Source organism: Chrysochloris asiatica, unplaced genomic scaffold, assembly GCF_000296735.1.
Source record: "Chrysochloris asiatica unplaced genomic scaffold, ChrAsi1.0 scaffold00014, whole genome shotgun sequence".
In the NCBI taxonomy this organism is placed as follows: Eukaryota; Metazoa; Chordata; class Mammalia; order Afrosoricida; family Chrysochloridae; genus Chrysochloris; species Chrysochloris asiatica.
This window is the reverse complement of record NW_006408532.1, coordinates 12,346,075-12,360,656: the sequence shown is the minus strand read 5'-3', so window position 1 is coordinate 12,360,656 and position 14,582 is coordinate 12,346,075. Positions and strand designations below refer to the sequence as shown.

The window sequence follows — 14,582 nt, the reverse complement described above, 5'->3', positions numbered from 1 at the left end:
TTGATCATATGCTACCTCTTGAAACTGTTGAACATCAACCATTGCCTTTTGGTACAGTGAATCTGTGTATTCTTTCCATCTTCTTTTGATGCTTTCTGCATCATGCAATAATTTGCCCAGGGAATCCTTCAATAATGAAAGTCAAGCCTTGTATTTTTTTCTTCAGCTTCCCCAGCTTGAGAAATGCTGAGTATGTTCTTCGTTTTTTGTTTTCTGACTCTAGATCTTTCCAAATTTTGTTGTAATATTTGGCTTTATCTTCTCAAGATGACTTTGAAATTTTCTGTTCAACTTTTGTACCTCCTTATTTCTTCCATTTACTTTAGTGTTACTACACTGGAGAACAAGTTTCAGGGTCTCTTCTGACATCCATTTTGACCTTTTCCTTCTTTCTTGTCTTCTTAATGACTTTTTGCTTTCTTCCTTTATGATGTTCTTGATGTCATCCCACAACTCTTCTGGTCTTCGGTCTTTATTGTTTAATGTATCAAATCTGTTCTTCAGATGATCTCTAAATTCAGGTGGGATATATCCAAGGTCATATTTTGGCTCTCATGAACTTGTTTTAATTTTCTTCAGCTTTAGTTGGATATTGTTGTTGTTGTGAAGTCCTGTCAAGTTGGTTCCGACCCATAGTGACCCTGTATAGGGCTTTCAAGGGGCAGCTGGTGAGTTTGAACCATCGACCCTGCAGTTAAAACAACTTTGCAGTCTGGCCCATTAACCCACAGCGCCACACCAGAACTCCAGTTTGGTATTAGGGAAGTTTAAATCCAACAAATTTTCAATAATTTCTTGGTGTCTTTTTTTCCCCCTGTCTTTCTATTCTGGGATTCCAGTTGCATGTAAGTTATTGGATGTGTTGCTCTGGTCCCTAGTTTTGTTGCGAGTTTGGCAGCAGTGAAGTGTTCACACCTGTCTTTTGGTGGATTTGGTAGCATATGAGAGTGTTGGCGCTAGTTTCTGGGTGGATGTTGCCAACCATGTGTCACTGATGAGAGTGGTGCTGGCGTAAGTGATAGGGCAACAGGTGTGGTGGGTATGGCTAAGTAGCATCACTGACTCCTAACAGAAAAATCAGGGCAGGAGTGGTAGCAGGGGGTTGTAGAAGGAGAGAAAGAAAGAAGAAAACAACAAAAAGGAATGAAGTGAGACCTAAGAAAAAGAACAGAAGAGAAAATGCAGTATAGAATTGATGGTACTTGCCAAACAACTGCAGCAGAAGTTCTGTGGGAATGTTCACTGCTGAATGTGGAGGATCACAAGTGGGTGCTGCTGAACACAGAAGTCTTGGGGGGGATGGGTGCACTAGCTCATCCAGATCAAGAAAAGGAGGGTGGGTATCGAAAGGGAAAAAAAAAAGGAAGAGCTAAGAAAGAGCTGAAAAACCCTAATAAAAACTGAAACAAATGTTAGCTGCCAAAAACAGCTGCAAAGGGATTGCAGATGTCACCACTACCTTCAGTGGAGTATTGGGGGGATGGGTACTGTTGACCATGTTGGGAGAGTGGATACCCAGTCTGTGGGATTAAAAAAATGGGGAGAGGGTGGGTAGAACTATGAGGAAGGAAATTTTTTAAAAGAATTGTTTTTCTTTCAAAGCCTTACAGTACTAGTGAAAGTGTTAGCTGCCATACATGGCTGGGAGGTAATTCTGGGATCCCTCTGCGAGAACTCAAACCTCTTGACTGGGACAAGACTTCCAATGCTAATCATGTGAGTGTTTGAGGGAGGGGTACCAGCTCAGCAGGATCCAAAAGACAGCAAGTGAAGAGGAAGAAAATGAGAGAGGGAAAAAAAAGAGGAGGGAGATAAAAAGGTTAAAGGAGAAAAAAAGCATCACAGCAGGAGCAGGACAGTTTGACCAGCTACTCCCAGGGTAGGGATGGCTGTCCATGCCTCTGGCTGCTGGGAAGTTGTTGTTCAAAGTAAAGGGGAGAGGTCACATCTCTGGTCAGCAATCACCAGTGATCAACAACAGCAACAAGTCTGATTGGAATGCTGCTTGTAATAATTCAAAATTGTCGTACTGTGCTGGTTTCAGTTTATTGCTTTTTGTTAACTGTTTTCGTTCATCTTTCTCTCATCAATATTTGATATACTCTACTGTAGAAACTCTGGGTTCCAGAATTATCATCCATATCTGTTTAATCTGGTTTCTTCTTAAAGTCTTTGTTGTATAGGGTCTGAATGTGTATTTACCTAGTCTGCCATCTTAGATCCTTTTCCACACAGTTGGAAACTTTTTATTATGAATTGAGTGAAAATTTACAGAGCAGATCATCAGTTTTTTACATTCAGCATATCATACATTTTGTTTCATCTCAGTGATTGCAACAGTCCATGTAACAAAAGCTATCCCATTTCCTCCCTGTGGTTCTTATTTCCATTCCACTTTCCTTCCCAACCCTTCTGAACTTTGTCCTTAGATAAATGGTACCCTTTGATCTTGAGTCGTTGACCATTGCATAGTGAGCATGCCTTACTTGTGTTGTCAGTCCTTTCTATCTACTGCTTGGCTGGAAGGAAGAGTGGTGGTTAGTGTGTATATATGTATGCATGTTGTTGTTATATGCCATCAAATTGATTCCGACTCATAGCGACCCTGTAACAGGGTTTCCAAGGAGCAGCTGGTAGGTTTGAATTGCCGACCTTGTGGTTCACAGCCCAGTGCTGACCAAACAAAAACCTTTGTTCTTTTCAGGCGTAAATTCTAGTGAATGGAGCTAGACAGTAAACAGGTAAACTATGTGGTGGGTCAGATTGAGAGCAGTGCTGATAAACTCTAACCCGTTTTATTTAACTCGGCATTTCTCAAATACATTGTAATATGGATTGTTCTATAGTCCACACTGTGGAAAACTTTGGTGTAATAGAATTTCATTTCCACATGTATTTGTTACCTCATAAGTTTTTATTAAGTAGAAATGGGAAGTATACTTGCCTGATAAAGTTTTTATGAAGAATATATGAAATACAATGTATGAGGAACCCCTATTGAAGTTCTTGTAGCTAGTTACTAGTTTATATTAGTTCATTTTTCTGATTGCAAGTATATTTATTTAGAAAAAGATACTATGTACATAGATAGGATCAACAGAGTCCTTATTAATCTCTATGTGTAATTTTATCAATAGGAAACTGTGGAGATATAAATTTAGTACGACTGGGGCCAGAAAAGTCTATTAATAGTGAAGTCCTAAAATTCAGTTTGGACAGCCAAGTTAACCACAGAATGAGTAAGTACTCAGTATGAATAAGGTACATACTAAGAATATTGCTAATTTTCTCTTTTTCTGGTAGACAATGACTTAGACATTAAAGGTAATTTGGGCACACTAAAGATAGGCTAGCTTTGAGAACTAGTTTTCCTTTTCATTGTGTGTGCATGTGTGTAGGTTTGTTAGATTTAGTGTATCACTTATTTTTACTTTTTTTTAGAAAAGGAGTTACCTTTGCATGTTCAGGAGATGCATAGAAGAAAGGAATTTCTAGATCGTCAACTAGACGAACTTTCCCGCAAACGTGCTCTGTGCCGAGGTGGAAGGGAAATACAGGTATATATATGTATATATATATATATCTTGATTAATGGTGTTTAAGTAATCACTTAATTACACAAACTTAAGTTTTGTGTGTGTGTGTGTGGATTAGGTGAAAGTTTACAGAGCACATGATCAGTTTCACATTCAGTAGTTCACACACACTGTGTTTGATCTCACTGATTGCAGTCCCCTCAGAATACTGTCAGTTATTCCACTTCTTCCATGTTTCCTATTTCCTTTCCCTAACCTTTCTAAACTTTATTTATAGGCAAATACTCTTTTTGGATCTCAGTTGGTCGATTATTCTAAGGTATGTATATTTCATTAGTGTTATTATTCCGCCTTATAGACCTGCCTATTATTTGGCCAAAAATTAAGCCATGAGGGTGGTTTTCATTTCAGATCTGGAGGATTATAGTCTCGGAAATTCCACCAGTGTCTATCTGAGAGCAATAAGCCAATTCTTCTTTATGATTTTGAGTTTGTTACACAAACTTGTTGGTGGCTTTCTTTTATTGGGAAATGGTATAATTCATTTACAAAAGTATATATTACCTATTTTTCAATTGTTAAATAAAGTAGTATGTCTTGTACCAGTGATTAGCAAGATAGTAAGTACTTCAGCCGTATGTTCTCTGTTGCAGCTACTCAGGTCTGCTAGTGTAGATGAAAGCACCCATAGGCATTATGTAAACAAATCCATGTTTCAGTAAAACTTTATTTGCAGAAACACAGTGGGTTGAATTGGCTGGGCCATAGGCTATAGTTTACTGATCCCTGCTTTATATTAAAGCTATGTGAGGTAAGCAAAAAGTTTTGCTTACAAAATCGTAGAAACCTTTTTGAACAAAAATATCAAAATGTAAAGCTATTGTTTCTTGATTTATCCTCCATTTAGGTCTATATACTTCTGAAGGTGGTATTACTGACTCTAACCCTTCTCGAAGAATACTGTGCTCTTTAATTTACACCATGTCAGAACAATAGTATTAGCATCGTTGAGGGATTCAGATGGTGTTCATATGAAGTCTTCTTTGAGTTTGTGGAATAAAAGAAGGCTGAAGGGACAAGCTCAGGGCTTTCCTTACCTTTTTCTCACCAATGCAGTTTTCCATTTTCTTCAGACTTCTTCCTAATGAGCCCCTGTGATAGTCCTTTGTCTTTTGAGAATACCATCAACATTGTTGTTATTGGTAAGTGCCAGTGGGTTTGAATTGGCAACCTTGCAGTTTGCAACCCAATGCTTAGCCTACAGCACACACCAGGACTCCCAAAGATAGGGTCCCAAAATACAGTTGCCATAACCTTCTGAGCTAGTCTCTCAGCGTTGAATTTAATTGGCCAAGTACGTCCCTTAGGCAGCTTCTGTTTTAATTGGACCAGACCTTTTTTATTTTCAAGACACTCTAATGTATTTTGGAGTCCTGGTGTGGCGCTGTAGGTTAATGCGCCAGACTGCAAAGCTGTTTGAACTGCAAGGTCAACGGTTCAAGCTTACCATCAGCTCCTCGGAAATCCTCTATAGGGTTGTTATGGGTCGGAACCGACTCGATGGCACTTAACAACAACAATGTGTTTTACTGAAGAGAACTTTGCTGCCACCATCCACTGATTGCAAAGATGTGTTAAAACACGTTTTGTTTGGAATAAACCTGTGTCTGTCTGAACTGGAACCCTAGTAGCAATACTGTTTGATTTAGCATCATACAGATTTATTGGTCCTTTAAGTTGAAAGTTAAATCCAGTTTACGTTAGTTTAAACTGAAGGGGCATTTGTTTGACTCATACAGCTTCAGCATGACTGGATCCAGAAGCTTAGGTGATAGCATTTCTCTGCCCCTTAAGTAGTTTTTCTCTATGTGTCTCCTGTTTCTTCTCCAGGAGATAAGTTCCAGCAGCTCTGGTAGCGTAGCGGTTACGAGTCGGTCTCCTCTCATCCAATGAAGAACTCTGATTATTCCAGGGCAAGCAAGCAGATCCAGTCTCTTTTCTTAAGGGACCAGGGAGCATGATTTACCTGGCCTGTATTATATACTCTTCACTGTGGCTAGAGGAAGGGTCAGGATCAACCTAATTTGAACCACTTAGAAATTAGTGGGGGAATGCTAAGTAAATAGAAATAGAATCCACTCAAACCACTGGACCTAACTCAGTTTAAAGATACAGAGAGGGTTTCAGGACTTAACTATAAAGAAAAAGCAGGCTATACTAGTAAGTTTTTCATTTGTTAAGAATATACTCACTGCTTTGAAATATAAGCAATTCATTAGAAAACATTTTTAAATGCTTATTTTAGGTTTAATTATGACATCATACTTTTTTCCAGAGACAAGAATTAGATGAAAAAATTGCCAAAGTTTCAAAAGAAAGGCAGGAACTTGCTTCTAAAATTAAAGAGGTAAGTAGTTCACTGGTATAATTTTCTTGGTATTTTATTTTTTAATTTAACTTTAAATTGGTATAGACAAACTTTTTTTAATTACATTTTTAAACTTTTGACAATGAAAAATTTAAAGCAAGTGGAAAAGTGATGCAATTACATTTGTATTTTTGTCTTTAACCTACAAATAAATTCTTACCAACATTAAGATTTAAAAGAAAGAAAGAAGTGGTTATAATTTTATCTTTTTCCTGTTTAAACATGGGTAAGTATTTTTAAAATCCTCTTATTAGATGCTCTGTTTCCCCTTCAGTTCTACAGCAAAGAATAATGTTTTTTCTCTGATAATTATGAACAAATAAAAATAGGTTTGTAGTCTCCTTATTTCAATACGAAAAAAAAAAGAAAATAATTTATTTATTTAAGTAACGTAACAGTGATGGGGCGACTTGTTAAAGGAAAACACAAACACTTTTTTTCCTAATTCTTAACCTTAAAGCATGAACTCTTAATCTGCTTGTTTCTGATTATAAGAATCCTTCTATAACTTATATAACATTTCCCCAGTGTTCTTTGAACATATAAAGAGGAAAAAATATTCAGACAGATACAAGGTAGGAAGAGCCAGATGTATGTTGATCACAAGAATGCTGCTGTAATTAAAATAAGCATGGATCAAGGAGAAAGGATGATATTGACTGGTCAAGTATATTGGATGCTTGAGCTGAGATTTTCTCTTGATTGTATTATTAGCTGTCTCTATGTGGTAAAACAAATATGTTGTTGTTAAGTGCCGTCGAGTAGGTTCCAACCCATAGCGACCCTGTATAGGGTTTCCAAGGAACAGCTGGTGAGCTTGAACTGCCGACCTTGCAATTCAAACTGCTTTGCATTCTGGCACATTAACTCACAGCACCACACCCGGATTCCAAAATAAATATAGTGGAATTTAATGTATATTTTCAATACCAGTTTATTTAGACTAAAAATTATATGGAAAGGTTTTTATTAAAACTTTAAGCCCAAAATGATTTTTTGCTAGCTTAAGGATGAAGTCGATGTTTCTGGGTTTTGTGAACATATAACATTTTGTGTACTAGTAACACGTGTTCTGTGAACCATTGACTTAACTGGGCTTGGCAGTTTTAACTCGCTAGATTGCTGTGAGGTGTATTTGACAGAATTTTAAGCATATGAGCACTAGAGGGCCCCAGTTGTCTCTTTCTTCCTGATGTTCACATGTATGCCTTAGAGTTCATAGTTGAGTATGTTCTATGTATAGGGAGGAATCACCAGTTTTCAATAATAGAAATAGGTAAATTGACTCTCTGATAATCTTAATTTATTCATTTGAACAGTAAATTGAATAAGGGGACTTCAAAAAAATCTATGGAAAATTCTGTTATCTTTTAATTCCATTTTCCGCACGCTTTTTAAAGCCCTCTCATATATACAACATGAGATTTCATTCACATTGTCTGGCTCTATCACAGTATATTGCACTATAAAAGTAGACCAGGATTGTTTTTCTTAATGTGGTAGTAGAAGGGTTCACAGATACTTTTGTTAGTACTGCTGCTGCTGTGTGCCATCAAGTTGGCTCTGACTCATAGCAACCCTGTATACGGTTTCTGAAGCTGTAAATCTTTACGGGAGCATGAAGTCTCATCTTTCTCCCATGGAGCGACTGGTGGATTTGAACTGCTGATCTTCTGGGTAGCAGCCCAATACATAACCCACTACACTATGAGGGCTAGCCTTTATATGAGAAAAGATAATATTATTTACTTTAAAAGTTGAGAGAGAAAAGTGTGCATTCAAACTTAGTTCTAACCTTGGCCTTGCTCAGATATTTTCTTTACAACCAGTAGGATTATTTGGTGATCTTTACTTACTCTATTACCTACCTGAATACATCTGACTGTAGAAGAATTGTAATCTGTTTTGATCAAATCAGTCCCTGAATAAATTTTTCTTAAAGCACTTAAACCACATTCAAAACTTAGACTGCAAAGGACAGTCTTTTCTAGATTTAAGACTTTTCCTTACTACTAAATATTATTCTATCACATAATAAATTCTGGCTGTTTTATAGTAAAAATAGACATGTCATAGTAAGGATATGTTGTTGTGTGCCCATTGAGTCAGTTCAACTTTTAGCAACCCTGTATAGGGTTTCCAAAAGCAGCTAGTGAGTTTAAACTGCTGACCTTGCATTTAGCTGTCTAGTGCTTATCCTATAGCACCACACCAGGATCCATTAAGAATATACAATTAAATATTGATTAGACTCTTGGTGTAGTGCTGTAGAATAAGAACTGAACAGTGAATCACAAGGTCAATGGTTCAAACCTACCAGTTACCCCTCAGCAAACCCTATACAGGTTTGCTATGAGTCAGAATCACTTGACAGCACTTAACAACAACAAATATCACTTAACCTTGTTTGTTCTTTTAGGTTCAAGGGCGCCCACAAAAAACACAGAGTATTATCATCTTAGAGTCCCACATCATCTGCTGCACATTGAGCACCAGTGGCGGTTTATTACTGGAGTCTGCTTTTCGTGGGCAAGGGGGTGTCGCCTTCAGTTGTGTCATTGTTGATGAGGTCAGTGAACAGTCAGCAATATAACTTTGATACTGTGAGGAGTAAGTCATAAATGAATTGTGGCTACTGAGATGTTGCTTGAAAAGTGGTCTTTGTTTTTCCCCATCTGAATTTTGCCTGTAATTGCGTATATATTTCCTTATGTTGAAATATACTACTTAATGTTAAACTATTTTCTAGCAGTATTAACGATTATAAGGATGTTTGATTGCTACCAACAAAATCCTTGCCAAGTGAGTATCTTCACCCTGTTTGGAACATCTCCAGTAATAAGCAATTTTACTACTTTTTGAAGCAGTTTTAATATGATTTTTGGCAGCTCTGAGAAACACAGTATTTTCAACTTAATCCTTTAATCCTGTTTCATTCATTGAGCAAATTATTAAGTACCGACTGTTTGCCAGAATGTAGAACCAGAAGACAAAGTAAATGGAAAATGTGTGTCAGATCAATCTTCGAGAAGCAGGTCCTTCTATCCATCAAAATGAAAGAACAGAAAAAGTGGAAGTGATGAAATAATTGAAGGAAATAATGAATTGAAGAGAAACTACAGTGTTGTGATTGGAGAAGCATACTGAGAGACAAGGAAAAATGATTTCTGAACTTCAGAGATAAATTTCTGTTTCTAGAGGGAAAATGTTCCACTAGGCTCTTGCCCAGAAGAACGCAAATCCAAAATGTATAAGGCCTAACTTGTGATTGGTGCCCAAAGTAATGGTTACAACTTAATAGTGACTGACTTTAAAATCCTTCTCACTCTCTCTGTTTTTTCATTGTACTGTGTAGAAAAAGACCAATGAAATGGATTGATGGACTATATGCAACAGTGGGCTCAAATTAACAATTATGAGGATGGCACAGGACTGGGCAGTGCTTACTTCTATTACATAATAGGATCACTATGAATAGAAACAGATGCAAGGGTACCTAACATCTGTGTAGAGGTGGTTTTGTTTTGTTGTTTGTTTTCTAACCAACAGAAATTCTTATTGCAGAAATATAGTACTTTTCTAAAGAGTTAGAATTTTTTTGAATTAGTTAAATTGTATGTGTATAAACTAATAGCAAAGAAAATTAAGAATATTTTGCCTTTCTATACTTTCTTACCAAGGCTGGCCAATCTTGTGAAGTTGAGACACTTACTCCGCTCATTCATCGTTGCAACAAGCTTGTCCTCGTAGGTGATCCAAAACAACTACCTCCCACAGTCATTTCTGTGGTAAGTCTCTTTCATATTCACATTGCCTTAAAGTGGAAAGGCTTTTTGTTTTCAAGGACAAGAGTGGTCTTTCTTGATTTTCAGCTTTTATTTGGAGGAAAAATAAAATGGATGAAGAAAGAGAAGCACTGCTTGAGTGTTAACTAGTGAAAAAAGTCTCTGAAAGTGTACCGTTATTCATGATAGTGCTTGTATCAATGTGTATGGTTTAAAGTGCTGAAAATCAGAAGATTGTCTGCATCTGACTTTTCCTTTGGAGAAGGTGATACCCAGATAGTCTAAAGAACTATATCTGGTTTATGTTAATAACACAAACACCAAAACAGTAATAAAAGAAAAAACTTTAAAAGCAAGAAAAAGAACCCCAGACTCCTGGTTTATATTTAAATGTGCACAAATTTAAGAAATTCCTTTCAGAGAACATTTGCAATTTTAGTATCCTGGTGTGACTGTAGAATAAGCGCTGTGTATTGCTAACCCAAGGTTGGCAGTTCAAACCCACCAGTCACTTCTTGGAAACTCTCTACAGGGTTGCTATGAGTTGGAATTGACTCAACAGCACTTAACAATAACATAGTACAAGAAAACATCTGTGTTCCTCAGATTCTCTTCAGTCCCATTATATATGATTCTTGGTGTGGCCCTATATATAGGGTCAGCACTGGACTGTGAACCACAGGTCAGTGGTTCAAACCCACGAGCTGCTCCTTGGAAACTGTATACAGGGTCACTATGAGTCAGAACTGACTCAATGGCACTGTTAACAACAACAACCACAATATATGGCATATAGGTTTGCACATCATACTCAAGATTCAGTAGATAATTTTGGGTCTTTTAAATATAAATCATGGTTTAAAATTTAATGAAATTTGAATTTATTATTGATACATTGATTATCTATATAGAGTAGTTGCATGAATAGTTACAGAGAATCTGTTATTTTAGAAGCATTATTTTTGGTCTTTATTATATATTGAGTTTGTAATTGCTCAGAATTGTCACATAGTTCATTTTCTGACTGCTGAGCACATGTATAGATTATATGTAGTCTATTCCTGCATTACAAAGTCCATTTGAACAATAAGTTCAGTGGTTCAAGTTCACTAACCCCTCCTCAGAAACTCTGTGCAGGGTTGCTGTGGGTTAGAACCGACTCGTCAATGGCACTTAACAACAGCAACAACAATAAGACTAAGGAGTCTTGGTGTGATGCTGTAGGATAAGCACTGGCCCCCAAGGTCAGTTTGAACTGCAAGATTGTTGGTTTAAACTTCTCCAGCGGCTCCTCAGAAATCCTATATGAGTCAGAAACAACTCGATGGCGTTTAACAACAACAAAATACTAAGACAAGTGTGTTACTGAGAGAATTTGTCTCCATTCATCCACTGATCTCAGAGACATGTTCAAGCATGTTTTATTTTGAATAAGCCCATCTATGTATGAACTGACTGATGTGATGTTGTAGAATAAACACTGGACTGCAAACCACAAGGTCCGTGGTTCAACCCCACCAGTTGCTCTTCAGAAACCCTACATAGGGTCATTATGAGTTGGAACCAACTCGACAACACTTAACAACTGCGTGTATGTGGAGCAACCCAAGTAGCAGTATTTTTTATTGACATGCACATATTGTTAAGAAATAATGTCCTTTTTCTACTCTCACAACTTTTAATAAAGGTTTATTCCAACTTTGCATATATTTCTTTGATGCCTTTGGCTTCAACATCACTCATTCAGCCCATCCTAGTGCAGTTTCTAGAGCACATTTTTAGTTCTAGATTATTTAAGATATAATACTTTTGGAAACTTTGTATGATGCTGTCACTGAAAATTATATCCCAAGATCCAGCTGTCAGAACAGTAAGACAACCTTTCTTCATTTGTCTTTTTTATTCAAGATTTTTCAGATTGCAGATTGCTACCTGTAATTGGGGCTGTGAAATCATTTTAGTTAAGTAGGTTATTTCTCTACACCTTTAGAGACTAAAACTTGATCTTATTACTCACCGTAACATGTTCAGCACCCCAGATTGTAGATAGATGGATGAATCAGTTATTCTGTAAAGGACTTATTTCTGATGACATTCAGCATTTCTACTGTAAGTGCCTGCTCTGTAAATTATTGTTAAAAGCACTTCTTTGCTTCCTTTATTGTTGATTCTTACTGATGACCTATTAGCAACAAAATAGCATCATTTGTAGTCATTCAAGATAACATCTCTTTTTTATAAGCAGTATTATGGATGTTATAAAAAAAAGAGAAGATAACCTCAATTTAGGAGTCCTGGTGTGGCACTGTGGGATAAAGCAATGGACCACGTCACTTAACAACTACAACAATAATATGCATATGGAAAGGTTCAGTGGACTTAAAGATTACTAATAACCAAAAATTCAGAGAATGTAGATATTTCTGACCTCAATCCTACAAAAGGCATGCATTTTGAATATTGAAGTAGTTGTTAAGCGGCTAGTGAGCTTGAACCATAGACTTGGTAGTCCAAACCAACTTTGTAGTCCAGCACATTAACCAACAGTGCCACACCAGGACTCCATATATGTAATATACATGTTGTTGTTATTGTTAAGTGCCATCAAGTCAATTCCAACCCATAGCAACCCTATATGGGGTTTCCAAGGAGTGGCTGGTAAGCTTGAACTGCTGTCCTTGTGGTTCAAATCAACTTTGCAGTCCAGCGCATTAACCCACAGCACCACACCAGGACTGCAATATACGTAGTTGTTGTTGTTATGTGCCGTGGAATCGATTCCAACTCATAGTGACCCTGTACATGGTTTCCGAGGCTGTAAATCTTTTTGGGAGCAGAAAGCCTTATCTTTCTTCTGCGAAACAGTTGGTAGTTTCGAACTGCTGACCTTGCGGTTCGCAGCCCGATTCATAACCACTGCGCTACCAGAGCTCCTTAATATATGTGGTGTTGTTGTTGTTGTTGTTAAGTGCCATCGAGTCGGGTCCGACCCATAGCGACCCTGTACAGGGTTTCTGAGGGTGTAAATCTTTACGGAAGTAGAAAGCCTCATCTTTCTCCCGCGGAGCGACTGGTAGTTTCGAACCGCTGACCTTAAGGTTCGCAGCCCGATTCGTAACCACTACGCTACCAGAGCTCCTTAATATATGTGGTACAGCTTAGTTAATTGTTATTATAATGAAAGCATGTATGCAAATGGAAACTTATACTTTGTTTTCCTTTCTTAGAAGGCACAGGACTATGGCTATGACCAGTCAATGATGGCTCGCTTTTGCAAGTTGTTGGAAGAGAATGTAGAGCACAATGTGATCAGCAGGCTGCCTGTTTTACAGCTCACTGTTCAATACAGGATGCATCCAGACATATGTCTTTTCCCTTCTAATTATGTATATAACAAAAACTTGAAAACAAACAGGTGGGTTCTATTTATTGTATTTGTATTGTATTTATTAATTTTATTTGTAGATTTAGCCACTTAAGAAGAATCACCACTTTACAATGTTTTTAAGTCTGTCATGAGAAGTATAAATCATGAAGATATTTAAAATTATTTTCTCTATTTATTAAAACAGATATATTTATCATAGCAAATGCAGACACACAAAACCAAACCAAAAATCATTACCATTTATTCTACCCAGAGAAAATCACTGATAACATTTTGGTATATAGTCATCCCTCAGTATTCATGAGGAATTGGTTCCAGGAATCCTCTCAAATACCAAAATCTGCAGATGCTCAAGTCTTTTATATGAAACAGCATGCAGCCTACACACATCCTCCCATCTCTGTTTTTGCTAAGTGTCATCAAGTCAGTTTCAGCTCCAAGAGACCTATGCACAACAGAATGAAACACTGCCATCTTCACAATTATTACCACATTTGAGCCTATTGGTGTAGCTGCTGGGTCAATCCATCTAGTTATGGGTCTTTTTTTTTCCGACCCTCTACTAGATTGCTTATAATGCCTATTGTTGTTAAGTGCTATTGAGTCACTTTCTACTCATAGTGAACCTATATAAGATCTCTGAAAAGTGACAAATGGATTTGAACTATCGATTTTGCAGTTTGTAAAATGCATTTTAAATGCTATATAAATAGTACTTTATGCCCCCTCTTAGTCTTTGAGGCATTACTTTGACCACTTAATTTGCCTTTCCTTTAATATTTTCAAATTGATTTTGGTTGACTCCTCAGATGTAGAACCTGTGGATACAGAGGGATGATTGTCTCCTTTTAGTTCTTTTTTAAAAAGTATATCCTCTTTTACTTTTTCTCTTTACATTTTTGAGAGAAAAAAAATAATAAAAATTGAGCCATACTTCTTTAATGTTCTCTAGCTTCCTTTTTTACTTATTCTATCACTCACTGAGAAGTCCTGATGGAGCAGTGGTTAAATGCTGGTGAAGTGGTGGTTAAGTATTGCTAACAGAAAAGTTGGGGTTGAATCCACCAGGGGCTCTGCCACATAAAGACTGCAGCCTTGGAAGCTCTATGGAGCAGTTTCACTTTGACCTGTAGCATTGTTATGAGTTGGAATTGACTCAGTGATAACGAGTCGTATCAGTTAGAGTCTTACATGTTTTATTTAAATTACTAGATAACTGTCCCAGAACTAAAATAAAAGTGAATTTACCTTTCATTAATACATATCTGTAAAAGAAACTTTTCTAATTGACCTCTTCCTTCTTTAACCCTCTATCCCACAAAAATGGCAATTACAGTAAAATATAACTTTGGTAGCGTAGTGGTTACGAATCGGGCTGCGAACCTTAAGGTCAGTGGTTCGAAACTACCAGCTGCTCCGCGGGAGAAAGATGAGGCTTTCTACTC

General features: G+C 37.1%; 1 protein-coding gene across 1 annotated transcript in view; it reads left to right on the top strand.

The window, feature by feature from the left end:
• Positions 1-14,582, top strand: part of SETX (senataxin) — a 110,798-nt gene that overhangs the window by 72,778 nt on the left and 23,438 nt on the right. Inside the window, exons 14-19 of the mRNA XM_006834994.1 lie at positions 3,138-3,239; positions 3,442-3,557; positions 5,872-5,943; positions 8,384-8,533; positions 9,645-9,752; positions 12,977-13,164. Of these exons, the coding sequence (XP_006835057.1) occupies positions 3,138-3,239; positions 3,442-3,557; positions 5,872-5,943; positions 8,384-8,533; positions 9,645-9,752; positions 12,977-13,164 (736 nt within the window). The remainder of the gene's footprint in view (positions 1-3,137; positions 3,240-3,441; positions 3,558-5,871; positions 5,944-8,383; positions 8,534-9,644; positions 9,753-12,976; positions 13,165-14,582) is intronic.